Source organism: Cladophialophora immunda (genome assembly GCF_000835495.1).
Source record: "Cladophialophora immunda strain CBS 83496 unplaced genomic scaffold supercont1.6, whole genome shotgun sequence".
NCBI lineage: Eukaryota > Fungi > Ascomycota > Eurotiomycetes > Chaetothyriales > Herpotrichiellaceae > Cladophialophora > Cladophialophora immunda.
Window position 1 is genome coordinate 860609 of NW_015622546.1, and position 27311 is coordinate 887919.

General features: G+C 55.0%; 9 protein-coding genes across 9 annotated transcripts; 1 reads left to right on the top strand and 8 right to left on the bottom strand.

Moving 5' to 3' along the window:
- Positions 1-1769: 1769 nt before the first annotated feature.
- On the top strand, positions 1770-4183 carry PV07_09903 (uncharacterized protein; the record flags this gene model as incomplete). Its single annotated transcript, XM_016397198.1, has 3 exons — positions 1770-2873; positions 2948-3665; positions 3723-4183. 3 exons carry the CDS (start codon positions 1770-1772, stop codon positions 4181-4183), a joined length of 2283 nt encoding a protein of 760 aa, XP_016244389.1.
- Positions 4184-4205: 22 nt separating this feature from the next.
- Positions 4206-5745, bottom strand: PV07_09904 (uncharacterized protein). Its single transcript, XM_016397199.1, has 2 exons — positions 4513-5745; positions 4206-4451 (listed from the first exon to the last, which is right to left on the bottom strand). The coding sequence occupies exons 1-2, from the start codon at positions 5506-5508 to the stop codon at positions 4359-4361; spliced, it is 1089 nt and encodes a 362-aa protein (XP_016244390.1). The 5' UTR covers positions 5509-5745; the 3' UTR covers positions 4206-4358.
- A 2502-nt stretch (positions 5746-8247) lies between these two features.
- Positions 8248-11070, bottom strand: PV07_09905 (uncharacterized protein). Its single transcript, XM_016397200.1, has 6 exons — positions 10944-11070; positions 10717-10894; positions 9859-10654; positions 9710-9805; positions 9626-9663; positions 8248-9568 (listed from the first exon to the last, which is right to left on the bottom strand). The coding sequence occupies exons 1-6, from the start codon at positions 10972-10974 to the stop codon at positions 8521-8523; spliced, it is 2187 nt and encodes a 728-aa protein (XP_016244391.1). The 5' UTR covers positions 10975-11070; the 3' UTR covers positions 8248-8520.
- Positions 11071-11437: 367 nt separating this feature from the next.
- PV07_09906 (uncharacterized protein) lies at positions 11438-11839 on the bottom strand (the record flags this gene model as incomplete). The annotated part of the gene is made up of 1 exon (XM_016397201.1): positions 11438-11839. The coding sequence occupies one exon, from the start codon at positions 11837-11839 to the stop codon at positions 11438-11440; it is 402 nt and encodes a 133-aa protein (XP_016244392.1).
- A 696-nt stretch (positions 11840-12535) lies between these two features.
- On the bottom strand, positions 12536-13696 carry PV07_09907 (uncharacterized protein; the record flags this gene model as incomplete). Its single annotated transcript, XM_016397202.1, has 1 exon — positions 12536-13696. The coding sequence occupies one exon, from the start codon at positions 13694-13696 to the stop codon at positions 12536-12538; it is 1161 nt and encodes a 386-aa protein (XP_016244393.1).
- A 1689-nt stretch (positions 13697-15385) lies between these two features.
- Positions 15386-16939, bottom strand: PV07_09908 (uncharacterized protein; the record flags this gene model as incomplete). The annotated part of the gene is made up of 1 exon (XM_016397203.1): positions 15386-16939. The coding sequence occupies exon 1, from the start codon at positions 16604-16606 to the stop codon at positions 15386-15388; it is 1221 nt and encodes a 406-aa protein (XP_016244394.1). The 5' UTR covers positions 16607-16939.
- Positions 16940-17855: 916 nt separating this feature from the next.
- On the bottom strand, positions 17856-22281 carry PV07_09909 (uncharacterized protein; the record flags this gene model as incomplete). The annotated part of the gene is made up of 2 exons (XM_016397204.1): positions 17856-19473; positions 20345-22281. The coding sequence occupies 2 exons, from the start codon at positions 22279-22281 to the stop codon at positions 17856-17858; spliced, it is 3555 nt and encodes a 1184-aa protein (XP_016244395.1).
- A 514-nt stretch (positions 22282-22795) lies between these two features.
- On the bottom strand, positions 22796-24015 carry PV07_09910 (uncharacterized protein). Its single transcript, XM_016397205.1, has 2 exons — positions 23847-24015; positions 22796-23798 (listed from the first exon to the last, which is right to left on the bottom strand). Exons 1-2 carry the CDS (start codon positions 23946-23948, stop codon positions 23070-23072), a joined length of 831 nt encoding a protein of 276 aa, XP_016244396.1. The 5' UTR covers positions 23949-24015; the 3' UTR covers positions 22796-23069.
- Positions 24016-24729: 714 nt separating this feature from the next.
- Positions 24730-26578, bottom strand: PV07_09911 (uncharacterized protein). The gene is made up of 3 exons (XM_016397206.1): positions 26210-26578; positions 25914-25977; positions 24730-25780 (listed from the first exon to the last, which is right to left on the bottom strand). The coding sequence occupies exons 1-3, from the start codon at positions 26285-26287 to the stop codon at positions 25140-25142; spliced, it is 783 nt and encodes a 260-aa protein (XP_016244397.1). The 5' UTR covers positions 26288-26578; the 3' UTR covers positions 24730-25139.
- Between the last annotated feature and the right edge of the window lie 733 nt (positions 26579-27311).

Genomic DNA, 27311 nt, shown 5'->3' on the forward strand with positions numbered 1-27311 from the left:
ATGCGAGCACGTCGTCCGTCGACCGGAATCCCACGTCGCTGAACGACCCCAAGCCCGAGATGGGCATCTCGTCCTCCATCTCGGGCACCAGGTCCGGATCTTCTTCCTATACACCCACTCGATCCGACCAGTACGTTGGTAAGCCCAGTGGGTCCTCGAGCAGTAAGGATCGGAGATGAAGGGGCCCTTGACACCGCATCTTCATGTCAGAGTCACCAGTCGTAGCTGCGTGCATGAAACGTCAAACAGCAGTTGAAATTGAAGATCCAGCCTTTCAATCCGTCGACTCTCGAGCTCCGATGGGTTCGACTGGAGGACGCAACTCCACAGATCGACTCAAGTCGGCAAGCTGAATCATCCTCAGCATCGATGTCAACAAACCGGGCGCTCCCTCGCTCGGAGACAATGGCCGTCATCGTGACTCGGTGTATACGCTCGAGCTGTTATTCTCTCCAGATTGGGCAGGCAGGCTGCGCGGGACTATTCTTTCCGGAGTGTATCAAGGCTGAAGGTCGGAGATCAAAATTCGACATTGAGAGCATGATGGTGCTTGGTTCCGCAGCGGCTGTGTGCAGATAGAGATTGATAAAACTGCTGAATGAACCCCAAGACTTCCTCCATCTTCAGGCCGTGCGTTCGCGTACCCTCGTCTTTTGGCGTGATTGTTTGTCATATAGACAAGAGACGGTCGCTCCCGGCCAGTCAGTCGATACCTCTCGCATCGAGCGTATCATTCAAACTCTCCGATCGACCAACCTTTCATTCAATACAATCACGACCCCGTCTGTGTGCGTGTCTCTCTGCGTGTCTCATAACCCAATTACCGACATCCTCGTCTCAATCAAAAACAATTTCCATAGGAAGGCTCGAGGGTACTGTTGGCAGCAAGGATGTCTGCATTTTCGGGCTCTGAAGCCTTTTTAAGCCAGGATTGGGGTAGGTTATACATGTGACGACCCTGGCAATGGTCTATCTCCACCTTACCTTCCACGAAGCAATCGTCCTTTGGTAATTTTGTTGCGGGATGAGCCGAAGAGTCCATTTGCCACGCCCAGGAGGGTCACCAATCCAGTCAATGCACATTCAGGGCTCCGGGGCGTGGGTGATGATCCGAATCATACACAAGTATATCTAGTAGGATATTTCGACAGGCAGTGAAGCATTTGGTCTTGGTCGAAAATATTCGGCTCTACTCCTCTTCTCTAGTTCCTCCCAAATTCCTAAAATTTGTGGTCCTCGTTTAAATTAAAACACTCAATCACGGCGCCCGTCGTCGATAAATACTAAGGCTTAGACGTAATTCCTTACCTAATAATCAATAGGTCCTGGAGACGATGACAAGCGTTTTATGGATGCACTTCTTATCAGTCAGTCTACGGCCATTTTCCGGTGCAGTTGCCACCAGCGGCCTGTGGTTCTGCGGTTCTTTTGCTGGCCACAACCAACGCCGTTGGAACGCCGAAGTCCCTGAATCCAGAATGCTACGGCAGCGATCAAGCGCGGAGATCCGAGATGCGAAGCCCCTCCTAGATACTGACCAACACTCTCCACGTTCGAGGTGGGAAGAGACTGCTAACTGGATATTGCAGCCTTCCTATTCGCTCAGGCTGCCTCTGCCAACGTCTCGGTGTGTCTCTATCCTGATAGCCATTCCCGCCGAGTTCACCTGCGAGAGACGTTGATCCATAATGTCAGGCTAAAAGGTGGGTGTCGTCGCCTTGTCGCCAGCATTTCACGGCCGACCCTTCAAAGTTCTTCCCCCTTCTACCATGACTACCATTGTACCGGTCCCGAAAGATTATCCCAAGGAAATCATTGGCTATGCGGAACCTTGGATCGTGAGCCCCGGGGAGAGCGTCGACATCAAGGTCTCTTGTACCGAAGCCAGGTACAATTACCGGACCGTCCGCGTCATCCAGGGCCACGAGGGAGAGAAGAGCCCTCGGCACAAGGAAGAGGAGATCACAGAGATCCCCCGCGGCTCTCGGGATGGTCGATACCAAGTCGCTCACATCGGCTCGTATGGCAGGGTCAAGGATATTGGACTGACTGCAGCAGACAACGGGCTGAAGATCTCCGTCTACGTGCAACCATGGCTGATCCCATGCAACCACGTCCAGGCCCTCGTCTCTACGTTGGATGCCTCGAGCAAGACCGGAATTGACGTGGTACTCGATCAGGAAGGGCAGCTGGAGTTTTGGGTCGGATGCGGCGCTGACGTCCAGGTTGTTTGTTCCGGCTTCACGCCCGTGAAGCGGAGGTGGTTCAAACTCGACCTGACTGTCTGCGGAACGCAACTGGAGGCGGTCCTGACACCCAAATCTCGCATCACCGAGCCGGCAGCGAAGCAAAGGGTGTTCACTGCCGACTTGAAAAGCCCGATCAAGGTCGCCGCCTGTACGCCATTGCTCGTGGCGGCCAGTCGACAGGCGTCACCCCAAGACAACGCGCCGACGGTCGTTCCGACAAACAAGTACAACGGCCGACTCGACTCACTCGAGCTGAGAACCACGGGGGCCCGTGAGCGCGTCCTCGCCAAATATGATTTCGCCGTCGAAATGTCGGGGGATCGTTTCTTGGACGTCTCTCCAGCCAAGCGGCACGGTGATTTGGTCAACGCACCCAGCCGAGCGATGAAAGGACACGACTGGGATGGCTCGGAAACCGATTGGACCAAAGCAAAGTATGGGTACGGAGCCATTCATTTTCATGAAGACGATCTGGATGACGCCGAGTGGGACACGGATTTCACCATTCAAATCCCCAAGGACGCCAGATCGGGTGTGTACAGTGTCGTGATCCGCGGCGGCGATGATGATGTTGGCGAGAACGTGGTCTTTTACGTGAGACCTACCGCCGCAACCACGGCCAAGGTGAGATCAATCCCACTCTAAAAATGCCGGCAAGGCTCTGGAATACCGTGAGGCACTGACAAAGGTTCTCATAGATCGGAGCCAAGGTTGCCATAGTCATGTCCACCTTTACCTATCTTGCCTACGCCAACGACCACATGTTCGACCCCGACACGCCAGCTCGTGCCGAAATCCCCGCTGGCCTCGACAACCTGGAATTCTACAAGGACGAGACGTTCTACAAGCAAGATCGACGCCGGGATCTGGGTCTTTCCCACTACGACGTCCACAAGGACCACAGTGGCGTCGTCTTCTCGTCCGCCAAACGGCCCCTGCTCAATAACCGCCCGGACTACATCAACTGGTCCGGCCACCGTCCCCGCGAGCTGAGCGCCGAGCTGATCATGGTCGGATTCCTCGACCGGTCGGGCGTCCCCTACGACGTGGTGACCGACCACGACCTTCACATCCACGGAGCCTCCATGCTCGCACCCTACACGACGGTCATCACCGGGTGCCACCCAGAGTATCCCACGCTGCAGTCGTATGCGGCCTACGAAGGATTTGTCCAGCAAGGCGGAAATATGATGTATCTCGGTGGAAACGGCTTCTACTGGGTGTCGGTGACGGATCCCAAACGACCGTGGCGGTCCGAGGTGCGCCGGGGAGGCCAGGGAGTGCGCACTTCGTGGCAGGAGCCGGGCGAGCGGCACCATTCCCTCAACGGCCAACAAGGTGGCCTGTGGCGAGATTACGGCAAGGCGGCGAATTACTTGGTGGGGATCGGATGCTGTGGAGAGGGACACGGCGCAGGTAAGGATGTTTCTCCTTCAACCTCCTCTTTCTCTTTCTAACACGAGGCTACTGTAGGTGTCGCCTATCGCCAGACCGAGGACTTGCGGCAATCGCACCCCGAACTGGCCTCGTGGCTGTTCCGCGACATTCCCGAGGGCCAACTGATCGGCGAGAACTCGCTGGGCGAGTACGGCGGCGGCGCCAGCGCCGACGAGATCGACCGGGTCGACTTCGCCTACGGCAGTCCGGCCAACGTGGTCGTGGTCGCGTCCAGCGTCGGGCACTCGGACGACTTTGGGCTCTTCCCCGAGGACGTTAGCTTCCCCATCCAAGGCACGCTGGGGACCCAGACCGACCTGATCCGCTCGGACATGACATACTACGAAACGAGCGGGGGAGGCGCCGTCTTCTCGGTGGGCAGCATCAGCTGGTACTGCGGGCTTGGATACAACGGCTACGACAATACGGCGGCGCTGGTGACGAGGAACGTGTTGCTGGAATTTGCCAAGGGGCCCAAGGGAACTATACAGCAGTAGACAAGAACCGACGAAGGCTAGACGTGCATACAAAAACTTCTCATTTCTGCCATGATCGGTCCAGAGAGCTCTGCCCTTTGAGTCCATGGCCAATTGTGCTCTCTCTCAAAGTCATCTATATTGATTGATTGGTGCCCATGACATGTACATTTCCTCCCACATGATCCCGCTCATACTAGGTGTACTTGTTCTTCTTGTGCGCGACGCGCTCGGCCTCGGGGTCGATTGTACTACGGGGGTCCTTGAACTCGAGCCATCCGAGCATGGGCTGACGTGGGATTAGCGGGAGGAATGAAGCAGGGGAAAGATGGTGGTGGGAAGGAACTCACGTCACTCAGGGCGTAGCCCATGATTTTCTGGATCCGGACGGGCAGGGTTTTGGCAATCTCGGGCGGCACGGCGAGGTACTGATTCTCCTCCTGGCGCAGCCAACCGCGGGTCATGAAGCAGCTGAACAGCAGTCGTTCCTCGTCGGCGGTGGTGTTGGCGCTGCCGCCGTGGTAGCAGCTCGAGAGCATGATGAAGCCGTCGCCGGGGTTGAGTTCGGCGTAGTGGGCGAAGCGTTCGTCGGGCGGGTGCTCGGTGGCCTCGAGGTGGCTGGCGGGGATGAACCTGGTGGCGCCGTTGGCCTTGGAGGTCTTTGTGCCGGCGACGAAGAAGCCGATGCCATACTCGCGCGAATTGGTGCGCGGGTAGACGTCGACGCGCGGCCGGTCGGCGTAGTGGATGTCGTCGTCGCGGTGCAGCGGTTGGTCGTAGCTGTTGCCCGGCCGCACGGAGAAGGCAATGGTGTTGTTGAGCTGCGGCGGCGACACGTTGAGCGTGTCGCGGTTCCCGTACCACGGGTAGCTCTTGGTGGTCAGGAAGCGCGCGCACACGGCCTGGTACAGCTCGTTGCCGACCAGGTCGACGGCGAACGTGCGCGACTTGGCGCACAGCCCAAACGCCCGCCGCGTCGAGGGCGGGAAGAAGTTGTTGTCGGCCTCCCAGGGCACGTCGGCCTCGAGGTGCGGCCGCACGTCGCGCTCAATCTGCGCCAGCGCCTCCGTCGACAGGATTCCCCGGACCACGACGCCGCCCACGGCCCTCAGCCCTTCGACCACGTCGTCCACCTGCGCGTCGGCCGCGTCGAACACAGGGACCGCGACCTGTTGGCGGGCCGGCCATGCTCCCTCGTCGCTCCCGGCCAACATGCGCTCGTACGAGATGAACGCATCCTCGTGGCGCACCGTCGGAGGCGCAAACGACGACTTGGTCCCGTGAGAGGCAGCCTTCTCCAACCCCGCCGCCACCTTGGTGATCTCTTCCGTCCCGAGGCTACCCATGATTATCTGACAGAATCAGGAAATCCAGATAAGGGAGATGCACGCGTGTGTGTATCAACAACTATCAGTGCGGTTAGACGCTTTTCCTTTTATCCCACTGATAACGCGGCCGGGGTGATCCAAAAAAGAAGTCAGCAGTTGCCCATCGGCAAGAAGAAGCAAGGCAGATCATGCCTCTTTCATTGGCACACGCAGTTTGTTCCTTCGGCGACGAACATGTCCAGCGAGGTCTGCCACGTCTATGGCCTGGGCTGTTATCAGGCTCGCAGAGTGCTTGGATTTTCTGTGGGAAGTGGCAACTTGTCCGCCCCGAGACCGCCCTTGCAAACTCGTCAATGCGCCGTCGAATCGCCCTTCAAACACCGAGGAAGATCACCAAGATGCCCTTCCCCACGGCCCAGAAGTCTCCAAGTCGTGGCGCACAGAGACAACCACGGCCGGTGCACGGAACTCTTCTTGCCACCTTTGGTCATAGCCTATTCCCGTTTCACCATTGGATTGTCTCATCCTGGCCATGCTCCATCAACGTGGCGCCTCCGCTCAGTCGCCGACCTAACCAGAGATTGCAACCCAGGACGCAGGCCTTGCTCCCACTGGTCTACACCTGGATCCATGTCCCGGAAAGGCATCGCGGCGCTATCTCCCTCCCTCGGGATGGGCAAGTGGTCCCCGTCTAATTCAACTGCTCTGCCATATCTCAGGTGGGCAACTCTTGATGCTGGAAATATGCATATATATGGAGCCGGGATATACATGAGAGCCAATCTTGCCAACCTCACCTGATCATTCTGCCAACATTCAGCCTGGACGACGACAATCTTCGGCCACATCTACTTTGGACATGACCAACTCGAGCGCCCTCAAGGGCAAACTGCGGTTGAACCGCCCCTTCAACCAGAATTTTCTCATGGGATGTATTCTCGCTTGTCTGCCTGGGATATACCTGGCCTTGACGGGTCTGGGGGCCGGAGGAGGTCAACCCACTTCGCAGCACGTTGCATCCATCACAAACTCGTATGTACCAGGCAGGCTACTTGGCTCCGACGAGTCTGACGTTGCATAGCATTCTTTATGGCGTCTACACCTTCTTTGGATGGTGTGCTGGCACGTTCCTGAACTATTTTGGCCCAAGCATCACCGTCTGTATCGGCGGACTCGGCTACCCGTGAGATCTTGCATCTGCTGTGGGAAACGACAAAAGTGCTGATTTCTCTGCCAGTCTATACGCCGGTTCTCTGTGGGCCTTTGGTAACGGTGTTGACCAAGCATTTCCTCTGTTTGGTTTGTCATTGCCCCCCCCTCCGAGGAGAGAACCTTATGCTAAGACGATTATAGCTGGTGCCTTTCTTGGATTCTCTGCCGCCCTCCTCTGGACAGGTGCTGGATTCATCCAATTTGCCTATGCGGAGGAAAAGGACAAGGCCAAGGTGAGGATTGAAACAAAACCATGACGGCTTCAGCACTAATGAACTCATAGTACATTACGTATCAATGGTCTTTGTCGGCCGTCGGCGGCACCATCGGATCGCTCATTGCCTTTGCAGCCAACTTCCACAAGACCAGTGTCGATGGGGCCTCTGCCGCGGTCTATATTGTTTTCATCATCATCATGTGCATGTAAGGGATGCCGCAAGCTGCAAGAAGCATAACCTGACCTGTCTAGTGCCATTGTCGGTGCCCTACTGCTGTTGGTCAAGCCCAAGAATGTGGTCCGCGACGACGGTCGTCACATCGCCGTATTCAAGCAGCCCAACATCAAAACCGAGATTGTGGGGGTGTGGAAGGTAATGTCAGACCCCAAGATTATCATTCTCCTGCCGGCCATGTTTGCCGGTGAAATGATTCTTGCTCCGGCGAGTAGTATCAATGGTGAGTTTTCTCTACGCACGTCCTGGAGCAGCAGCCATCCACCTGTTACCCAGTCAGATATCAAATGGGCCTGGTTAATGACATTTTTGCAGGCTACTTCTTCAACCTTCGAACGCGCTCTCTGGCCAACCTGCTGTTCAACTTCGTCATGATTCCGGCCCCGTTGCTCCTCGCCTGGGTCATGGACAGCCCGAAAATCAAGTCGCGTCGGATGCGCGGCGTCGTCGGCGTGACCGCGATCGGGACCATCACCATGGCCTCGCTGGCGGGCGTGCTGGGATGGATCTGCGTGCACGACATCGACCGGCACAAGACGCCGCCGGGGGCCGACTGGACCGACGGCAGCGCGGCCGTCGGCTACATCTTCCTCTACCTCTTCTTCGGCATCGTCGACGCCTGCTTCCAGATCGTCGTGCAGTGGACACTGTCGGCGCTGACCAACGACCCCGTGCTGTGCGCCCGCTACGCCGGCGCCTTCCGCGGCACCGTCAGCCTGGGCATGTGCATCGCCTTCACCCTCGACGCCCGCACCGTCAGCTACAAGAACCAGATCATCATCCAGCTGTGCGTGTACGCCCTGGCTCTGTGCTCGCTCTACTACGTCATCTTGACCTACGTCAAGGAGACAAACTACTTTGCCGAGGAGAACGTCATCGTCCCCGTCGCCTTCGAGGAGAAGGCCATCGTCGAGGGCCTCGTCGCCGACGATGTCATCCGCCGCGAACGCGAACTCGAAAAGATCGCCCGCGGTCTCGCCGTTGACGACGTCGAGTCTACCGAGGCCGAGGCCGAGGCCGAGACCGTCCAGGTCAAGGGGTAGGGCGAGGCCGAGCGGTGAACGAGAGGAGGGGAGGCAAGACGAGGACGAAGGTGAAAATAGTGCCAATTGGTTTTCACGAGACCATCAAAGACCCGTTCAGATATCGTCCAGGTATATATATAGAGATGTTCCAACCCAACCGCGTTTCCCAGGCATACAGATTGCAACCACTCGTGCAAAACGGTAAAAACCTTGGGCCTCTCATAAATCTCGAACCCAATTCCTCTCCCGTAGCGCGTATTACTGTCTATCCTTGATCGGACGGAGGGACTGTTTTTCCGGGTGACAAGACACATCCCCTTCTCGGAGTATCATTTGCCTCCCTATCGAAATTGCTGCTGATGTTGAAACTGCGCCTGATCGTAATACATATCCCAACCCCAGCCGGCATTGCCGTCGTGGGCCATCATCTGCGCCTGGAACAGGGGGTCGGTGAAGTACATTTCGGGCGCCCAGTCGGTGTGGGCGTTGGACCCTGCCAACGATTGGACGGTGGCGTCCTCGAACGGTTCCCCCAGTTCGCTGGGGTCGATTTGAGCGGCGGCGGTGCCACCACCACCACCCGTAGGGGTCGGGATGGAGGAGGCCCTTGGGCCGTCGTCCGAGCCGTCCACGCCGTCGTCGTGTCTTGTCGTGGTCGTCGCCGCCGCCGGACGTCTTCCCGTCCGAGCACGCTTGTTCATCTTCTTGACCAAATCCTCGTAAAACATTTGGGCCTGCTGGGCCACGGAAGAACGGCTCCCCAGCTTGCGAGCCCACGGGAGTCCGCGCTGCAGGTTGCGCACGCCGGTGCGCGAGGTGGCCGGGTCGGCGCTGTTGGCTTGACGCGCGTGGAGCACCATGGCCAGGTCGAACTCGTGGATGCCGAAGTTCCACAGCGACCCCAGCAGGTCCTGCCGGTCGAGATCTTCACAGACATGTGAAATGTCCGTGGCCGCGCGGAACATGGTGTCGGTCCCCTCGGGAAGCAATGTGCAGAACCTTAGCAACGCCGCTTGGTAGGTGATGTGCAAAGTGGCCGTCCACAAGGTGAATCCCGTGCCTAAGGCACTCCCGCCGCCGCTGCCGCCGCCACCACCAACAGAGCTTCGAGGTGGTTGTAGGGTCGTCGGTATACCCTTGTGCCACTGTTGCAGCTCGGTGAGGAGCGCCAGGGCTCGAGAATTGCGGTCGAGATTGTTGCCTCGTCCACCGCCCTGGCGATCGCGGTCTCGGCAGGGCCGAAGCAGGTCCAACCAGCTAGATATTATGAGACAGAGATTGACTAATTCCAAAAAGAACCGCGTGTGTTCGGCCGACGGTAGTGAACCGGGATATTCGGGCTGAAAGTCGGCTTCTGTCAGATATTCGACGTCGCAATCGGCGAGGTTTCTGCAGAAAGATTAATTAGACAAGACACTCGGAGGGACAAGGGGCGCAATCTCTCACATGGCTCTTGGACGACCCCACTCGAAAGAACACAACGTCTACAATTGTCAGCACATATGGTCATGCAACGAGATCGGCACCTACATCGTGGACAAAAAGTGACCACCAGATACGCTTCCACTGTCTCCGCATCGGTTCGCTTGCATTGGCTTTGCCCAACGCACGGTGCATCCCTAGGCCCTGTACAGCAGCGTGAATACACATCACCCTTGTGAAAGAAGGGACCACCTTACCTGCGCTATCCTCACGGCGGTGCCGAGGCAAAGCCACATGTTTTGCAGGGTGTCGTCACAGCTGTCCGAGACAAACGTGCTAAAGAGGAGGTGAGACTGGACCAGCACCAGACGGTCTTGTTCGAATCTGTTCTCGACCAAGGCCTTGGCCCGGCCGTACAGTCTCCAGGAAACCTCGCCGTGAGGAAGTTTGAGATTGGGATGCTCAAATGTGGTCGATCCGGAGAGTAAAACGCTGTGTAGGAGGAGGAGAGACACGTTGGACGGTTTCGGCGCGGCGGAGTATCCTTTGAGAAAGGCGGACCGGTCGAGGATGGGCAGCGTGGCATGGACGCGGTCGAAAAAGGCCGCGATGAAGCTGTCGGCCACCTCGGGGCTGGGGAGGGTAAAGGAACCGTACAGGTCGAGGACGGCGAGTTCGGACAGGCCCATGCTTCGGGGAATCCCCCCGTGGGCGCGTTTGAAAAACGGGGCATCACGGTAGTGGTAGACGTCGGTCTGGAAGCCGCGGCCGAATTCGTTGGCCAGCAGCCTCGCGACCGTCGTGTAGTTGTCGTTGAACGTGACCTGGTAGTCGCTGATGGCGCCGAGCGAGAAGTCTTGCGCCACAAAGTCTACCAGGATGGAGGTCTCCTTGGAAATGTCGCCAAACCCGTCGGGGGACACCTCGATCCTTCGCGGGCTGTCTCCTTCCCCCAGACTGCCAAATCGTGCCCGGATCTCGTCCAATGCCGAGGGGATGGTGATGCGACCGACCTGTTCGACCGTCTCTGAAGCACTCGACGGGTTTGTGGTGCTGCCGGTCAGTCAGTGTCAACGTCACTCGATATCGGCGGGTGGGCAGCGTCAGTCGCATACCTCGGGGCGCCCAACGAGGCTGCTTCTACAGCGCGAATAGGTCGTCTCCGGCGTTGGAGCCGGTCGCAGGGCAGACCGGAATCCTCGCACCGTGTACATGGATGGCCTCGCGTGGACAGATCACATCTCACCTTGCGGAGATGGCAGCTCGTGCAAGCGGCCGCCGCAGACTTGGAACCTGGATCGCAGTGAGTCAATCTTCCACGATGCAACACGTTCACAAATACCTGTCCGGCTGGACCGCTGCGGAGTGGCCATTGAGCGATTGTCAGGGAGGGGGAGTCAGTGCCATGGGATTTCAGGCTGGTAGATTGTCGTCGAGATTGTCTCGATTGCATCCCACGTACATGTTTACAGTGCGTGGTGAGGAGGGAAGTGAGGCAAAAGGGCACAGGGCTGCAGAGTCTAGGCATGAATAGGTGGGACAGTGCTCCGTAGTAGGGTCTTGATCAGGGTTTTATTGGGTTGGCCTTAGGGGTGATCTTTAGCTAAGGGGAGACGCCCAGTAGCAGCCAATGGATTACCGAGCGCCCAGTCTCCCTCGAGTGCGCAGGCACGCAGGGTTCCTATGCGGGCGGCACCCAGGCGGTGTCACATGACTACGCGTACTACGCGGATCCTCAAGGACTTCCACGAATCCCATCTCTCGCACTCCATCTTCCCTCCACCTGTAGTCATTTCCTCCTGCACCCTGTCTGCGCCTGCGCCCCCCCTCCTCTGCTCACAACGTCGCCTCCGCCTGAATCTCGACAATCATTTCAGGAAAGCACAGCTTGGATGAGCCGACACACGTCCAGGTTGGCCGGTGGCCAGGGCACCGTTCGCGCCAGATCTTCATCATGACGGGTTCAAGGTCGGTGTCGAGCATGAATGTCAGGAACTTGTGCACGCCCAGCAGGCCCTTTTCGACGCCGGCCTTTTTCAACGCCGCCTCGACGCAGTCAAACGCCGCCGAGATCTGGGCCTCGGCAGACGACGTCACCACCTTGCCCGTCTTCAGGTCGCAACCCGCCTGACCGGCCGTGATGACGATCTTGGCCGACGCGGGCAGCACAACGGCCTGGGAGAAGCCGTGGTTCTGGGCAAACTCGCCTCCGGGTCCGTCGTATTGATGAAAACTCATCCTGAACGCGTTCAAGGCTTCTCGAGTTGTGTTGTTGGTGCGGTCTCTAGAGTGTCATGTCAGTGACGGGGGCGCGTATAGGAGAGCCCCGAAAACGACATACCTGATTGTACTTTGGGCGGCGACCTAGATCGACTCGAATCGAGAAACAGCAATCAAACCTCCAGCTTTGGATGCGGACGAAAATCAAACAGCGATCTGGAGGGCGGTATTATCTCTGTTTCCTTATAATAACAGCTCCAAGTGGAATAGTCTTCACGTGGCTCTAATCCTCGACAATCAGCCTCTGGTTCCCGCCAGGGACTCTTCCCATGTTCCACAGCCCTGGGTGCTTGACTTTGGCCGGCGACCCTCCGCCAGAGCTAACCGTACCATCAGGACAAGTCCGCTGTGTGTGGCACACCCATCCGACCCATTTAATATCGTTGCTCCGCACGATAACTCGGCCGTCGAAACGCCGTGATGCGGCCGAAGCCCACCGAGGCGGTCCTGACTCTTTGGATATGTGCGACGCTAGGCTAGAAAGGCACTAAGATCTGGATGTCCTGCAAGGCTGAGGACACCTCTGCCGACAAGTGGCTGAATCGGGATACAGTGCGGCCGAATAGAGATATGTCTACGATACTCTTGAGCTGGCTCCACCACGAACGCGATACCAAATTACCGATGGTTTATGGGATATGAAATGTGAGACTATCAACTTCCATAATGGTCAATCTTCTCCTTGGCCTGACCGCCGTTCAACAACAAGTTCCGCGGGTCGTCAAAGTCGACCCATCCGAGCCAGGGCATCGACACGGAATAGCCTATGATTTTCTGCAGCCGGGCGTCGTACTGCCTGACGCTGTCGAGCGAGTTTGCCAGGAACTGATTCTCCTCCTGCCGCAGGGTGCCCTTGATCATGAAACAACTAAACACGAGCCGTTCTTCATCGGTGGTGGTGTTGGCGCTACCTCCGTGATAGGCAGACGCCAGCATGATGAAGGCGTCACCGGGCTCTAGCTCAGCATAGTAACAGAGGTCCTCGTTGGGCGGCTGCGTCTTGGCCCAGAGGTGACTGCGCGGGATGAAGCGTGTGGCGCCGTTGGCCCTGGTCGTCTTTTTGCCGGCGACAAACAGCCCTACGGCGCAATCGCGACCGACCGTGTAGTCGGCGTGCGAATCGAGCGCCGGCAGCTCGTTGTGGTAGTTCATGTCGTCGCGGTGCAGCTCCTGGCGCTTGGCGCCCGGCGCGATAGAGAAGACGATGGTGTTGTTGACCTGCGGCGGGGCGACCGACCGCTCGAGCTTCTGGCCTAGCCAGGCGTCATGTGTCGACGAGATGAGTCGGTTGCAGACCTCTTGGTACAGCTCGTTGCCCAGCACCTTGCGTGTGAACGTGGGCGACTTTTGCACCAGGCCTGTCACCCGGCGCGTCTCGGGCGGGAAGAAGTCGCCCTGCCACGGTTGGTCCTTGAGGATGTACGGACGCACGTCGGCGTCGATGTTCCTGACATCGTCCCGGCTGACCAGGTTGCGCACGACACAGCCTCCGGTGCGGATGAGCGACTCGACGACGTTGTCAACGGTCGCGCTGCTCGCGTCAAACACGTCGACCTTGGCCGCCCTGGAGTCCTCGGCCAGGTGCTTGGGAAAGCCTCCTGCGGGCGCGTTGGGGAGCGGTTCTTCGAGACGAGACGGCGACATGTCGAAGCTGGTTAGGGTATCTTCAAGTTCGATCAATGAGCGATTCGAATGCCCAAGCAATACCGCTCTGCCTTTTATATCCGCGGGGTTGACGTTTGATCCACGTTGGAGGACTTTCAAAGTCAGGGTCAACGGCACCTGCTTAGCTAAGGAAATGAGACAGCATGACATCTACCACCCAAGGCGCCGGGGCATGCTCCAGACCGCCTTTAAGGCAAGTGAGACCACCAACATTGTCAAAGGCCGACGTTTGCGCGGGAAGAATCCTTCGTTCCGTATGAGGCAGTTGAGATTGTGGGGGTCAAGATGGAGAGAATGGAGAACCGCCAAACTTTTGAAAACATTGGCTATGATTCTGCCAACACCGAACCGCGCCGCCGGCGATTCAGCGGACATGCGCGGCGCAAGGTGTGACGGGTGGATCTCGGAGGCACACACAGCTGAAGCCCACCGATCCCCGACGACAATCATGATGCCGCAGACAGACAGACGGCTTCAAGTCCGTTGCCAGAACGACCCGTTGTCCAGGTACGGAGAACCAATCCCGGGCCCTCACAATCTACGCCAGTCCGAACGTCACGTTCCTGTCCATATGATTGGACATGCTTGGCGAGGATGTTATCTATGGTATGAAAATGATCTTGGCCGCATCGCAATCGCCGTGTCACTGCCGACCGACCTCCGCAATACGTGGCAAGAGAAGGACAAATGGACACCGGAACCGCGGTCATTGGTCAATGGGACATGACTGCAGGCCGAAAAAAGGAGCGAGAAAAGGGGCTGACGAGGTTGTATACGACCCCCAATAGGAATGGAGCCTCGCCGTCTCTCTGAAACTCGAAATGGATTATGCGCCTGAGAGACAATGGAATTCATACTTTCGCGTGGTGTCCACTCTTATACACTGAAAAAGCATAGCTCCAATGTCAATACGATGCCGGTCAACAAAAGCAGGAGAGACAGCATTTGAAGTACCCAGACTCGTGCCTGGAAGCTAAGCAAGTCCTATCGAGCTATATCATCCGGCAACCAGCAGCATACCGGATGCAGGCTCGTTGTCTCCTTCACGCCATTGCCCAGGACGATGCGTTGTAGCATCGTTATTCATCCCGATGTGTATCCTGGTTGGCCAAGGTGAGCCATTTTGATCAACCGATGGGTTATGGCATATCATTGCCGCAAAACCTGCAGAGCTGTCTCTGCCCAAGGACGTTATTCTTCCTGGAGGGGTGGAGAGAAGCCGCCGACGTAGTTTGAAGCGAATCGTTATGGAAGATATACCATGAAGACCACCTTTGTCAATAGAACAGAGGCAGTCTTCTTATCACCTGGAGGAAGGCGTTCCTAATTATGCTGAACCGTTGCAAGGGAAAAAACAAACTATACAGCCATCCCTATACAGTCTCTATGGTACCGACAGACTGAAGGGAACCTGTAGTGGTCTAGGACGCTCTGTATGTCAGGGACGGGTTGTTGTAACAGTGCAGAGCTTTGTGCTCCGTGTTGCTCTGGCACCTTGCATGTGACTGCACGTGCCCCTTGGCATGCTCTCCCCCGAGGTCGCTCCTTCCGTTGGTCGTATTTCAGGCTTTGATCTGTATAGGCTAGACCGCCTGACAGTGTACGAATCAATCAACCAATCAATCAAAGGCAATATAGAATGAATATTCTAATGCTCGCCGTATTCACATGCTCTCTCCCAGGGCCAGTTTTGCAGTGCAAAGTATCTCGTGTTCGACAAAGTCCCAATGTTGCATTAATGCAGCTATATTTTCGGCATGGAGTTTTCCCCTCTAGCCATTCCCTCATTTGAACCACCCAAGGCTTGTCTATCGCGCCACCCCACCTCCTCTGAGACAATCACCGCTCAACCCATGCGCCGCCTTCCTTCATAAACACCACGTTTGGTGCACTTTTGACCTTGAGAATGCTCATTCCAAACTTGCCCAGCTTCGGACACCCCGCAGCAATCTTCTCGACGTCGGCCAGGTTCGCGACGGTCAATCCCGATTTCCAGTCCTCGCCTTCCTCCTTGGCCTTGTCGGGAACCCCAATGACTTCTATCCCTTCCAAGACCGAAGCCACTCCTTTGTGCTGCAGGCCTTCTGCCAGTTTCCCCACCCAGCCTTCTTCGAGAAGAACACTGACGGTAATGTCGACCAGACCCGCCGCCTCACCGCCGGCACAAGCATAGACCACCTCCCCCACTTCCACGGGACGGAGAGAATACATGCCCAAATTCAAGATCTTCAAACTCTTCAACTGGCCTCCGTGGCTCATACTCTCGAACCTTTTCCTGATCGCAGTAGGGGCTCGTCCGTCGCTGGCAAACGGGAGAATCCCTTCGTTGATTTCCTGCTTCTCCTTTTTCTCCTCTTCTCCCTCGGGAGCTTCTGCGAGCTCATCCTTCCGCTCAGGGACGAAGTCAAAGCTGGCCCCTACCAGACCCTTGACAAGGAGATTCGGCAAGTCCTCGCCTTGAACTCTGGCCAGGAAGTCGCTATCCTCGTGTCCACGGAAGGTGTAACTGACGTCGACCAGCTTCAAGCCTTCACTAGCGTTGCCTTTGGCATGTGCCTCAAGAAATTCACCCACGGTCTTGAAAAAGCCGGGCCTCGCAAAAGAATCAATGATATGCAGTTCCTGCAGGTTCGGCAGACACTCGAAGAACTTCTCCGCGTCCTTCCTGGATGCCTCATCGAGACCATCGATCAGACAGCTGAAGAAGGTAACGCTTCTAACGTTTGGCAATGACCGCGCTAGTCTAGTCAGGAAGGGCGGCGTACCAGGGAAGCCGAGACCAAATAGCTCGAAGGTCAAATGAGTGATGGATTTCGGCAGATCTGGCAAAGGGGCTTGAGTGACGATGGCGTCGCTATGAGTTTGCACCATAGTTTGGTACTCATCAAGCTTGATGTCGGCGGTGAATGTAAGTTCTCTCAGGCGGGAAGCATGAGGAGGGAAGTCTGGCAGTTGAAATTCCTTCAACGGAATCTGAGCGGCAAGAGGGTACGAGCCTGGATCATGAGGCTCGGAGGGTGCTGCCGCAGTCGAGGACGCACCATTTGCGACGCCAGCCATCGTGGATTTTCGATTCTGTCAAGTGTGATATCTGAACACGGGGCTGACGGTATTGTTGTCTTCCTGCGGTCTTGCACCCGCTTGAACACGTACGTTCAGAGAATCGAAAGTCCTATTCAAGCAGGCCCCTGTATGAACCTCCGGGTCGCCGTCAGTCTCGACTGGCGATTGTGTTTTTCTGCTAGAGCGTCACGTAAGGCAGAGAGTCCAAATTTGAAGAGGCAGGTTGGATATTTCTCAGACGCTGTTGTCTCATCCTTCCCCTCGTCTCGCTTGACGATATGCCGTGCTTCGGCGGGATTCCACCAGCATCTTGCGGCGCATGGGTGCACTGGTGCTGATGCGTTTGACGCGCTGCTTACCCCTCAAAAAGGGGAGACGATTGTCCCGCAAATTGTGGTCCTGGCGGCCTGGGCGCGGGGAAAGGCCTGCAGGGATGATAGAGTGGGATCGGCCGGATAAGCAGGGAAACGGGAGTCTAAGTGGACGAGGGCTTCCCTGGGGAGACAACCCGGATCGGAGGAATGGCAAAGTGGTTGGAATCTGCAAGGAGTCTCAAGGCCTGGCATGGAGAAGTTGAGATTGTGCTGCCACAATAATGAGGGCTGCACCGGACAGAACAGTTGATGGAAACCTGGAAGAAAGATGATCCGAGGCCGATTTGGATATTGCTTGTAACACTCCACGATCTCCTCATTATGTGCGAATGTTCCATCTAATGGAACACTTCTTCACAGACTCAAGATCGCTCGCAACGCATCCATCTATGACGGCAGGTCACAGAGGCGATATAGAGGATGCGCCAAAGCCCCATGGATTGCACTATACGAGACGTCTGAGCTGAGCGTCCAGAAGGACGAGCCTTGCTACGCGGGGACTGTGCTATATCCATGCGAGCAGTGCACCCAGGACGAGGCCGCACCAACACTCACTAACCGCAGCGGCTGAAAGCGCGCATTGTGGCCAGTATTGATGTTTTTCTTTCGTCAGGACCTAGTTGGCAAAGGCTGATCCTGGCTGATTGGGCCGGTTGTGACTAGGCTTCGCTCAGCCACCTGCTAGGCTACTATGCACGACAGCACTCGCTGCTCGATTCACACTTCAGGTTGACCAGGCTCAACTTCGGCTCAGCCTCACCTGGACATTGCTCAGGTTGTTCATGACTTCATCAGTGCTGCTCAGTCCTGGTCTTGGGCTCTACCCTCATTGGAACACCCGTACCTGGGTGTGCACCTGTCTCCATGGAATACTAGAAATTTGTCCTGCATTCGGCAAGAGGAGAGACTGAATCCGACGAGAGGCTCGAGTGTTGATGAGCTAGCAAATTGAAGGTTCTCGCCAGCCGTCCTTGTACAGAACCTGCGGTTTCTATTTCTTCCACGGTCACGGGATCGTAAAACAAGAGCATTTTCGAAGTTTCCCTCACCTCGACTAGTGTTCCGAAATATGTCTCCTTCCTGGCAAGCTCGCGAAAGAGCAACGCTGCCGAATTATCTTCGAGATCTCGGACTTGGTCCCGGTAGGATAAGGCTGAGAGCACTTTGAAGAGTTTTGCCCCAAGAGCATCTGTGTTGAGCTTGGCATGACATCTGGGGCGCTTGCATTTCATCACCATCCCGTTGCGTGCATGCGTCAAGAGATTGATCTTGAGGAACCGCTTGCTGTAGCCTTTCCGTTTGGTATAGAGGTCCAATTCTTCTGACACCGCGTCGATGTCCGACTGGTCCGGTATCTTGTAGGGACTCTTGACTCTCCAGTTTAGTGGTTGACATTTCAGCTGATCACGCCACCGAGAATGTCTCGAGTATTCTCCGGACGAAATGATTCCAGCCATCTTGGCGCCTCGTGTCGTCGCATCGATTTTTGACGCAGTGGAACATTGGATAATCGGGCAGTTTCCGACGTATACACAATCCAAAGCCAGTTGGGCGGAGGATAAGTTGATGTCCAACAATTCTCGTACTCCTCCAATATCTGAGATGAGGGTGTCAGGAGCCATCGCTTCTAACAGATCAAGGAACAAGTCCTCAATCTCACGGCGGTAGTCAACAAGTATTGTAGATTCGCCTGGGAGCAGTCCAAGGACGCCGTAAACTTTGTCATGAAGAACGGAACATCTACACTGTCTGAATGCCTGAATCAGCCGGAATAGATTCTCTGGTTGGCCTTGCTCAATCGATGCGAACCATTGTTGGGAAAGAGACATGGCGGGCGATCCCCAAATGTCTGGTGCCCATTGCGCAATAAAACGAACCGGATTTTTGTCGAGCGTATCCAGTACGAAGGCCCATGCTTGCCAGGGAACCGTTTTGTTGCCGCAGAAAAGCAATGGCTGCTTTGCAAGTAATATCTCCTGGAGGATCCACGTCCTGGTCCAGTAAGTGCGCTTGCATAATGCCTCACAGGCTTTCCACACAGCAATTTTGGCTTGAAACACTTTGTTTTGATAGGGTTTCCATTCCTCCCAGGTCAACTGTGAGACGGACCGGAGAGCATCTTCCGCTGAGTTTGGAATGCACATATCTTGCAGAAAATCAAACAGCTCATCACTTCCATTAGCTGAAGGCCCCAGCCAGACCAAAACATTGGCAGCCGTCTGATATATTTTCTTCATCTGCTGCACTTGATGGTTTTTCTCTGTAGTCTCCTGCTGGTCAATGCAAATGGCATCGACCCAGAGGTTCTTGTACCCATCTGCAGGATTGATATTGAGGAGAGTCGTCAAAAAACGATGGAGATTGTGGTGAACGTGGTATCGCATGTCATCAATGTAGATCTCACACAGTCCTGGCTCGAGGCTGCCCCACTCGTATGACAGGGCTGAGAATTTTAAAGTAGGGTTGAGGAATTCGTGACGAAGGCTGCCCCTGACGGTGCCATCAGCTTGGAGTGGCAAGAGATCTAATACTCGAATCATCGGCCGAGTCAAATCGAGAGGATGGTGTTTGAAGGCCTGAACTGTCCCCATGTTTTCGAATGCATGAAAACCAGAACGAGTTGGTTGGTACTGTACAAGAATTCGATTATGTTAATAACCACGCGGTGGCAGTGCTGAGGCCCAATTGCCAAAGCCACCAGGCGCCGCATGCCCTTTCGTGTTAGACACAATCATTTTGCCCTGCACAGCCTTGGTGGGGGCCAGGGTTGGCGGACTCGAGGGCTAAAAGACTGATATCACCGGGGGGCCGTTATCAGTGGCCATGAAGCAGAGCAAGTGAGAGGCTGCAGTGCCAGCCATGTCTCCAAGGCTTGGGCCCGGCTCAGACGCTGGCCTGAATTTCTGCGCATTCATCTCACTTCAAACAAGTTGCGACAGTGGGATAGAATCTCTTCATTGAATTCAGTTTCATGAGCATCTATTTACTCAGCACATTTTGCATCCGCTTAGCATCCGTGGCACATCAAGGCAACTCACGTGAAAACAAGTCGTAGCTCATCAGTCATGAATTCCCGGAACGGCGCCCATAATCCGTCTCCCGCGCCATTTCGGAACGATATCGCAGTCGTGCAAGTGAATAAGAAGTATTCCAAAGAGGATGACGTCTTGCTGACTAGTAATGCGTGCATGATGAGTGTGGTCAGCCGTAACGGTCGTACACATCGTAATATCATATCCAGGCGTATCAGTCCATGTCCACGAGCCGCTCCACCGTCGGAGTACATGTTCGCAGGTGCTGCCAATTCCACCGGACGAGGACGATCGAGGTGCAGGCTCAAACAAGGCTGAGCTGCACGTACGCAGATTTGTGTGCATAGCCTGAGTCCGGAGACGCGGCGTCTTTGCCTGTATGTTCAGTCCAAGTAATCAGCATTTTCCATCCTCCATTGGCCACGTCGTCTGCGCCGAAGTATCCTGCATGCACGCCGCCAGCGTAGATATAGCCCTGGGCAGGAGCATCGACTTTGGCTAGGACTTGCTCGTCAGACCACTTGGCCTTGACGATATTCTCAACGTCGAAGTCCTTATCGTCCGCGTTCAAATCGAGGTCCAAATATCGGTAATAGAAGGTATCGTCAGCCAGAGTGTTGAGGTAAACCATGACGAAACTTCGCAAGGCGGGGACATAGATGACATCGAGATCTTGGACCAAGACATCGAGCATAACAGCGTTTGAGTTCGACGAGGGTAGATCTTTGGACCAGGAACTGCCGTTCCAGTAGTCATAGCTTGACAAGTCGGTGTATCCAGTTGGATTTGTCCTCGCGACTAGGACACCATTGTCGCCTTTTCCAAAGAGATAGATGTGGCCGTCATTGCCGCTTGTCCCAGAGGAACCCCAAGAACGGATGCCACCCAAAGTCCCGAACGCGACCTGGTGTTGATTGTAGAGCTGTCGAACAATACGGTCGGCGGATGGACCATATGTTGGATCCACAGAGACGACAAGAATGGAGTTGCCAACATTGTTGAAGACTGCTGCCTGTGTTTTCATATCCACAACATCATACACCAGTGCCGGATAAAGCAAAGCATGACTTGCGTTGAGCGGTATCAGGGAAGATTCAGGCCAGACCGCATAGCGATAACCATTCCCTGACAGATCAATGTTGAATGATTCTTCTCCGGTCGTCATCGGAGCAAACCCTCGCATTCTGCCAACGTCGTCCTGCCACTCGCCAACGTTGTCCACAAGATCAAGTGACTGGCCATACAAAGCTTTCATTCCGTCGTCTGTGGCTACGGAGCTGGACACAAAGCCCACCATCTGGCTGGTGCCTGAGGTCTGATCGATCTGGAAACTGGCGGTGTCACAGAAGATAAAAAGGTGAGTCCCATTGATAACGCCTCCTTTTCCACCATCACGAGACATATGGGGTACAACCTTCATGTTGGCCAACGTTGCATCGACCTGCAACTGGCTTGAGGTCCATGAACCCGTATCGTCAGCTATTGGGTATTGTGTGATGAGGTCGGTGTTAATTCCAGGGACCAAGAGGCTGCTCGCGAGCTTCTGTGGGCTGGCGGGCACATGGCTCACGTATTGAGTTGTAGGCTTGTTTGTGGAGCTACCGAGCATTTTGAAGTCTCCTACACGAAGCGAGGGCGTGGAGCCGTCGAGGTTGGAACGAGGAGTCAGAAAAGCAGGGGACGCTGTTGGCGAAGAGCAACCAGAAGCCGAAGGAATGACTGTCGCACCCACGATGTGGATTGTTGCTGAGCTCGGATTGTCCAAGGAGGACTTCAAGTAGCAGTCGTCTGCGTCATTGATGCGGTCCGGTGCAAAGACAAACCCGGCGCAGTGGATGTCGGTCAGATTCTTCATATTGTAGGCCTCGCACTGTGCCAAACACGCGTCGAAGGAACCAGCCAGAACGAAGGGGTAGATGTTTTGAGCAGGGAAGTCCACATCGCAGATCAGCGTGTACTTGGTGCCGTCGGGAACGACGTCGAGAAAGGTTGACCCATTTACAGCGTTACAAGGTAGGCTTCCGGGGAGAGGAGTGGCAACAGTGCAATGGGCGCCAGAACAAGGAGTGGCTGAATTTGCGTAGACAGAGCTGATTCTCGCCTTGGCTGGGATAGGATACTTGGTTGTCTGAGCTGGCCCATCTCGACCTGCGAGACCTAGGTGGGAATCATTGAAGCCATGAGGATGAGTTGCAGCGGGTTGTAGGGAGGAGAGAAAGAGAAAGATCAGCAGCATCAAGCTGGAGAAGGATAAGAAGGAACACATGGTGCGATCTACGTTCTTTTGGTCAGCTGAAAGCTCTCATCACGACGACGCTCTCGACACTCACCTCTCGCCAACGAGTGGTACGCGATGACCGAACCAGCCGGTTCAAATTTGACGATAGAGAGTGACTGCGTTGATTAAAAGGGTTCTTTGCTGGGTTCTGGTAAATAGATGTTGTCCGATAATGAATGTGGTGTTTGGGGTGAGATGAGAGGAAGGTGGGAAGCGGAGGCCGAGCACGTCTTCAGGTTGTCAACAAAGGGTAAACAAGGTCTGGCAGAATTCGTCCGGCTGGTTCTAAACTACGCAAGAAGAATGAGGCAAAGCGTTCCAGGTGAATCCAGGTACGTGAATACAGATTGCCGTTTCGACAAGAGATGGGGGGATGGGCTCATCCTTATGGCCTCCATGCAGCGTCTTCTACCTCCATATTATCGTGTGAATGTGTCTATTCCGATCGGACTAGACGCATTCTCCATCCAGGCTTATGTTTGCATGCTTCGCTCCATATGACCCTCCGTCCGCTGCCGAGGATGGACAGAGACAGATCCATGGTTGCACACGCCGCCTAGTCCATGGAAATAGAAGTCGTTTCAACTGTCACTGGACTTGCCACCGCCTCACAAGCGTTCCAGAAATGGTCTCTGGTGTTCCAGCCTTGCTGCCCTCTGCTTACCTCCATCACCGGCCGCTCCGCAACAGGTCCCTGGATAAGCCCAATGCTTGTGTAGCACTGCTCAATGGCGTCTCGATAACCGGTCTGAGGCTTATGGTTCCTGGAGTCGTCATCACTCTGCCTTGCCAGCCAGGTCACGGACCTTTGGCGCTGTTGTGGCATTCTTCTCAATGTCTGCAGCCCACAGGGCTGCTCCCACAGTATTTGTGAAAGCGAAAACAAGATTTGCAAATGGTATCATCTCTAGCAGAAAGGCCGCCACTCCAAACGCGGTATATCCTCCGCGATGTTCCGCAACATGCAGCTCCCGCTGCCTCTTGTTCCATTCCTTGAGCTGAAAGTACCTGGTATGGGCGGCTGGACCTGCTCGTTTGCCTTGGAGGGCGATAAAAATAACTGTGCCGACCACGGGAATGAAGTTGAGTGGCAGGTAGATGAGATAGCGGATGATGGCGTTGGGGGTGAATTTTGCGAATGGCCGCTTCAGCAGCTTTCCCAGTCTGGCAATGTTATCTCCTCCAGCTTTTATTTGCCTGCCCTCCTCAACCAGATTGGTGCAATCTCGGGAAAGAAGGGTACCGTCAAAGGTATCGACCAATGCCTCTTCAATCAAAAAAGTTCTTGAGAGGAGATTGATGAGAGTTGAGCTCTCGCTGAGGGTAAGCAGGGCGGCTAAGATGGCTGCGACAGGCCCAGAAGTGAAGGCCATGACGGCTGCTTGAGGCACGTACGCCACGAGGAACATGAACGTGGTCACTCCAACGCTCAGCGTGATCGTCGGACCCAATTTGGAGGTCAATGGCTTCCACAGGTCTTTATGGGAGACGAAGTAGAAAATACCCTGTCCAAAGTCAGAAAGGAGACCTTGCCCTTGCTGGAAGAGCCTTGCCTTGAAGGGATAGAGGTAGGCCCGCGACTTCACAGCCTCGTGAGCTATCTTGCGAACGTGCTCGGCCTCTTCGGCGGCCACTTGCTTCACTCGTTCAGCCATCTTAACCCGGAGATCAAGCTGCACAAATGATGATGGGACGTAGACGCAGATCTTCGAATCGCTGCAGACGACGGCAAGCTGGCGCAGAAGAAGCTCCTCTCTACCAGAAGCCCCGACGCCGTGATGTCATCGTGACACAGATTCAAAGCCAGTCGCTTTCTCCACTTTCGCGTTCCGACGCGGGGACTCAACTTCCTCCCGGGAGAGTTGAGATGGTGCAGTCTGGCAGTATGCACTCAATCCGAACTTCTACAAGTCCTCCGACCCCCTGAGTGTTGTTTGCTTACTGTGGAGAACAAGTATCTGAAGTTCCGGAATTCCATAGCGCACGCCAACCTAGAGGGACTACATTGGCAACCACTACTCGAAAGAGATGGCCTATATCAGTGGGGGAAGTCGGCGCAAAGTTACGAGGAACAGGGCTTTGGAAACTCATTTGGGAAACGGACATTTGGAGTCAAATGTGATGATCACAGATCCTTTCTCAGCGGATGATACCAATAGTCTGGTTCCTTGCAAATGTGGATCCTACAGGAAACAGGAAAGACAACCACAGAAGACCTTGTCAATGCTGCCATCGCTGAAACGAGAACTCCGGCGAACGGAGACTGCGGAGTACATGTCCGGCTGATGATTAGACAAGAACGTAAGCTAGACTCATGAGAGGTCGAACAGAATGAAACCCCAATGTATCTCAACTGTGTGTGAGGCCGAGACTAGAGATATCGACAGGACACAGAGCGTAGAGACGAATTCCCACGACTCGAGCATGAAAAAAAGAGGGATTTTGAAAGGATGCCATAGCTTGTAACGATACTTGATGCTTGATTGCACGAGGATTAGGTCTTTTTGTGAGTTTCGTTCAAAGTCTTGTACAAACGCAATCGCAGATCAACATTTCGCTCTTCGCTACCAGACGCCGCAGGATCTGATGCTGTTCCAATCAGCAACCCAATTCGCATGCCCACGTTCCTTTATTCCTTTGCACAAAGCGAGCACGACAACTTTGAGCAGGTCTGGCACTCGCCTGTCCTCTTCTGCTCACCACCTTTTCAATCCCGGGTCCATGCTCACCCTCAGCCAGGGTGACTAACCAAACTTATCCTCAGAACCAAGCACACCGTTATTTCTCAAGTGATTGATCCTAGGATCCCCTCCGGCACACACTCTTAACTCTCTTGACCAGTCCAATCAACAAGCGCAATTGTCCTTCTGCTGCTTTCCCCTGTCTGCCAAATTCACCCTCGCTTCCTCCGCTCGTTGGGCCGCGCCCGACAATGCTGCCTGTGTTCCTCCACCAGCAGCTCCTCGAGCGCCCTTCAACGATGTCTCGGGGATGGCATTCGCAATCGCAGAAAAGACCTCCGCTACGTTCGTTCCTGTCTTTGCCGATGTCTCGAAGAATAGCAGACTTTCCTCCTCGGCGTATGATTTGGCTTCTCGTGTAGAAATTTTCCTCGCATCTCCGCTTTCTGTAGGCTCAGATTCGGCCTGTTCGGCGTTATTCGTCTCGCCCTCATCCTCACCTGCCGTGGAGGACGACTCTTGAGATTCATCGGCACCCTCGCCGGATGATTCAGCGCACAAGTCTAGTTTGTTGCCGACCAGGGCGATAACAATCCCTGGCGAAGCTTGTCTCTGCAGCTCCGCAACCCAGTGCTTGGCCTTCACGAGGGATGTTGGTTTCGTCAGGTCATACACAACGAGCGCGGCTTGGGCATTGCGGTAGTACATGGGGGCGAGGGAGGCGAAGCGTTCTTGGCCTGCGGTGTCCCATATTTCGAACTTGATGATCCGATTGGGAAGGGAGATCTTTTGGGTAAGGAACGCGGCTAGAAAACGTCAGCTTGATGCTCTCAAAAGAGGTCGTATTGGGTAAGGGAGAGAGGGAAGCGGTTCCGAAGTAAAAAGAAAATGGCCCGCAGTTGCGCGGAAACTGCGACACTGACAAGGACCTAGACATACCGCCAATGGTGGGTTCCTTGTTCTCTTGGAAATCATTGTTGACGAAGCGCAGGACTAGAGATGACTATTCAGGCTGTCAGCGACGATCCCCATTCTTGTAACCTCTCCATAGAACTCTCATGATCTCCTCCCTCCGCTCTGTTTGAAGGCATCTCTTTTCAATTGACGTGGGGATAAGGTATCGTGATCTCAACTGTACGACCACAGCCGTAGCGTCCAGAGCTGTCTTCGATGTGACATGGCAGGGAACTATCGAAAGCCAGGGAAGTGACGAGAATGGGTCATGCGCAACCCACCTTTCCAACGGCGGCCTCTCCTAACAGCACAAGCTTGACGCTGCTCGAGGGCTTGGGAGCTGAAGATGAGTCGGCCATGCTAATTCTTCCGAGCTCTTTCAATTGCAGATTGGGCCTGGAGACGTCGAAATTCTTTCCCAGGAATTGGGCGTGCAGTCAGCAGACTGTCGGTAGGGGAAGCTCAAGTTTGGTATTGAGATGGGCGGTGGAGTGGAGTCGCTCCGGACTTAGAAAAAGCCCCAGGTATCCTCGAATTTCTCTAGGGTACAGGGCCGTCGTGAGAGGAGGAGCGGGAAAGTACTGAGGGAGCAAAAGCTGTCAAGGATGAGGGAGGGTGTGGAATGAGGGTGATGATTAGGAAGTGGATTGATCGCAGTATTGTACAGTGACGACGCAGATGATGCCGAGTTCCAGGTGACTGTGACGGTTTCTGAGGGTACGCCCCACCGTAGATCTACGGCACGCCACCTGCGCACCTGGAGCAATTGCATATTTTGCCTCAAATCGATTTTCTTATCTGCCTGCGCACTAACTTCCCCAAAAGAGCAACCTTGGGGCAACCCCTGAGGGTCGAAGCCTCGTGCGACAAGCCATCAAATGAATCACAGCCAGCCTATATGGGCAGCAACCCAGGACACCAAGCAAGTTACGAGGAACAGATCTCTTTCGACCGATGTTGACAACATTATTCAATTCCATTGAATGTCAGAAGAAAAAGGAAGCCGTTCATCGACTATGATCTCTGATTGATGACTCCACAGGGACCTTCAACGAAGCCTGTTGTGTCATTTGAACAGGCATCTCATCTTGCTAACCACATCGTGGTATCCAGGCAGACACCTATTGCAATTGGGTATGGCCGATCCAACAGAAGCATACCCTCTCCCTCCAGACCCATAACGAAACTCCCAAAATAGTGACCTGAGTCATATAATCTATGCCGCAATGCTCCTCATCCTTGGCCATCCGCCTCCGTATTCCAGCCTCCGTCTATAGTTCCAACGCCGAGAGAAAAGCACTTTTTTGATACATCAAATATTGGTTGTACAGGAAATGGTCGTGCTGGTCGAGTCCCCGAAAGACGCAAACAATGTTCCTAGCG

Coding starts and splice junctions, on each gene's coding strand:
- PV07_09910 (XM_016397205.1), bottom strand. CDS start 23,948: ATGGCTGAACGAGTGAAGCAAGTGGCCGCCGAAGAGGCCGAGCACGTT. Junction 23,799..23,846: donor CCTACCTCTATCCCTTCAAG/GCAAGGCTCTTC, acceptor GACTTTGGACAG/GGTATTTTCTACTTCGTCTC.
- PV07_09905 (XM_016397200.1), bottom strand. CDS start 10,974: ATGGCCACTCCGCAGCGGTCCAGCCGGACAG. Junction 9,806..9,858: donor CCGCCGTGAGGATAGCGCAG/GTAAGGTGGTCC, acceptor GCTGCTGTACAG/GGCCTAGGGATGCACCGTGC. Junction 9,664..9,709: donor GGTCACTTTTTGTCCACGAT/GTAGGTGCCGAT, acceptor TGACAATTGTAG/ACGTTGTGTTCTTTCGAGTG.
- PV07_09911 (XM_016397206.1), bottom strand. CDS start 26,287: ATGGCCGACTCATCTTCAGCTCCCAAGCCCTCGAGCAGCGTCAAGCTT. Junction 25,978..26,209: donor GAGAGGCCGCCGTTGGAAAG/GTGGGTTGCGCA, acceptor CAGCCTGAATAG/TCATCTCTAGTCCTGCGCTT. Junction 25,781..25,913: donor CAAGGAACCCACCATTGGCG/GTATGTCTAGGT, acceptor GACGTTTTCTAG/CCGCGTTCCTTACCCAAAAG.
- PV07_09904 (XM_016397199.1), bottom strand. CDS start 5,508: ATGGGTAGCCTCGGGACGGAAGAGATCACCAAGGTGGCGGCGGGGTTG. Junction 4,452..4,512: donor TGGGCTACGCCCTGAGTGAC/GTGAGTTCCTTC, acceptor ATCCCACGTCAG/CCCATGCTCGGATGGCTCGA.